The sequence below is a fragment of the Sinocyclocheilus grahami genome, unplaced genomic scaffold (assembly GCF_001515645.1).
Source record: "Sinocyclocheilus grahami isolate Dianchi unplaced genomic scaffold, SAMN03320097.WGS_v1.1 scaffold11733.1, whole genome shotgun sequence".
Classification (NCBI taxonomy): domain Eukaryota; kingdom Metazoa; phylum Chordata; class Actinopteri; order Cypriniformes; family Cyprinidae; genus Sinocyclocheilus; species Sinocyclocheilus grahami.
In genome coordinates this window covers 3,293-4,469 of record NW_015514003.1, presented here as the reverse complement: position 1 = coordinate 4,469, position 1,177 = coordinate 3,293, and the positions used below count along the sequence as shown (strand labels likewise).

At 38.5% G+C, this 1,177-nt stretch overlaps 1 protein-coding gene across 1 annotated transcript in view; it reads left to right on the top strand.

Annotated features, from left to right (window-relative positions):
- Window positions 1-1,151, top strand: part of LOC107578740 (probable helicase senataxin) — a 1,705-nt gene extending 554 nt beyond the window's left edge. Inside the window, exons 2-3 of the mRNA XM_016264666.1 lie at window positions 560-669; window positions 752-1,151. Coding sequence (XP_016120152.1) covers window positions 560-669; window positions 752-1,009 — 368 coding nt within the window. The 3' untranslated portion in view covers window positions 1,010-1,151. The remainder of the gene's footprint in view (window positions 1-559; window positions 670-751) is intronic.
- The last annotated feature ends 26 nt before the right edge of the window (window positions 1,152-1,177 follow it).

The window sequence follows — 1,177 nt, the reverse complement described above, 5'->3', positions numbered from 1 at the left end:
GAAGAATCGAGAGAGCTAATAATTGTGGAAAGCAAGGGGAGTGACATGCATTAAAGCGTGGCTAATATGCTTCTTGGACAGAGACTGATAACGAAACACTAAGAATGGAAGCTTGGAAAGAGACCAATTCAGCTGGCATCTCGGCTTTGTTTTGTCCATTATATTTTCTTCTGTTATATTCTTAGCCCTCCGTTAATAAAGGCATCGAAGAGCTAACCATGTGGTTTGACGTTATTTCTTGTGCAAGCTTACACGTTAGTTGACTACAGAGTAAATGATCCCTCAAGGGATATTGTAGTGGTTTAAATGGTCAACAGTAGAAATACACAGTAATCAAAGTCAGATGACACGCCATGGAAAATAATGTAGAGTCAGCTAGTCGTTATTTTAAAAAGAAACACTGACCGAGCGATACAAACATCCAACGCAGATGGTACTTGATTATGTATTTTAGCTCTCATACAAAAAAATATTTGGCAGAATGCCACAATTTACCAATCAGAACCAAAGCTTGTAATAAGTGTGATTGAGTGCTTTTCTATATTTTCTTTCTCTACAGGTGATTTGGTGGTAAAGGCCTTGTGTAAGTTGCAGGATATGAAGCAGTCTTTGACTGTGTTTGAGAAGTATCAAGGAACATATCTGCTTCTCGTTCATCCCAACGAACAGGTAATTCTGTCAAAAAGCCATTTCATGTTAAGCTGGTCCTTTTTTGGTAATTAATTGTCCTTATTCTACCTTTCCACTTCAGGTGCGCCGTTGGGCAATCGATACAGCAAAGACCATGAAGAGTGTGGACCGGGACACCTACTATGACCTTAAAGAGATTTTCTTTTGCATGTTTTATATCATTGAGCTTGGAATATCTTTGGACTTTCCAGATTTGGAGCCAGAGTCTTATGCAGGGGGCGTTGTACAAATGCTGCCTTCTCACCTCTATGACTCGCAAAATAAGAAGAACTACTGGCTAGGTCTGTTTATTAGTTTTCTCCAAATCCTCTTTTCATAGTGGCCTTTTGTTACTAAACTTTTACAATTTGAGATTTTGGTTTTTCTCACTCTAGCTAGACAGCAGTCTTTCCTGTTAAGTTTCTGTTCTTCTGTTTGACACCGATTTCATCCTGCGGTTAACTCTTTCCCTGTCAGCATTTTTTGTTGTTGTGTTTTTTTTTTTTTT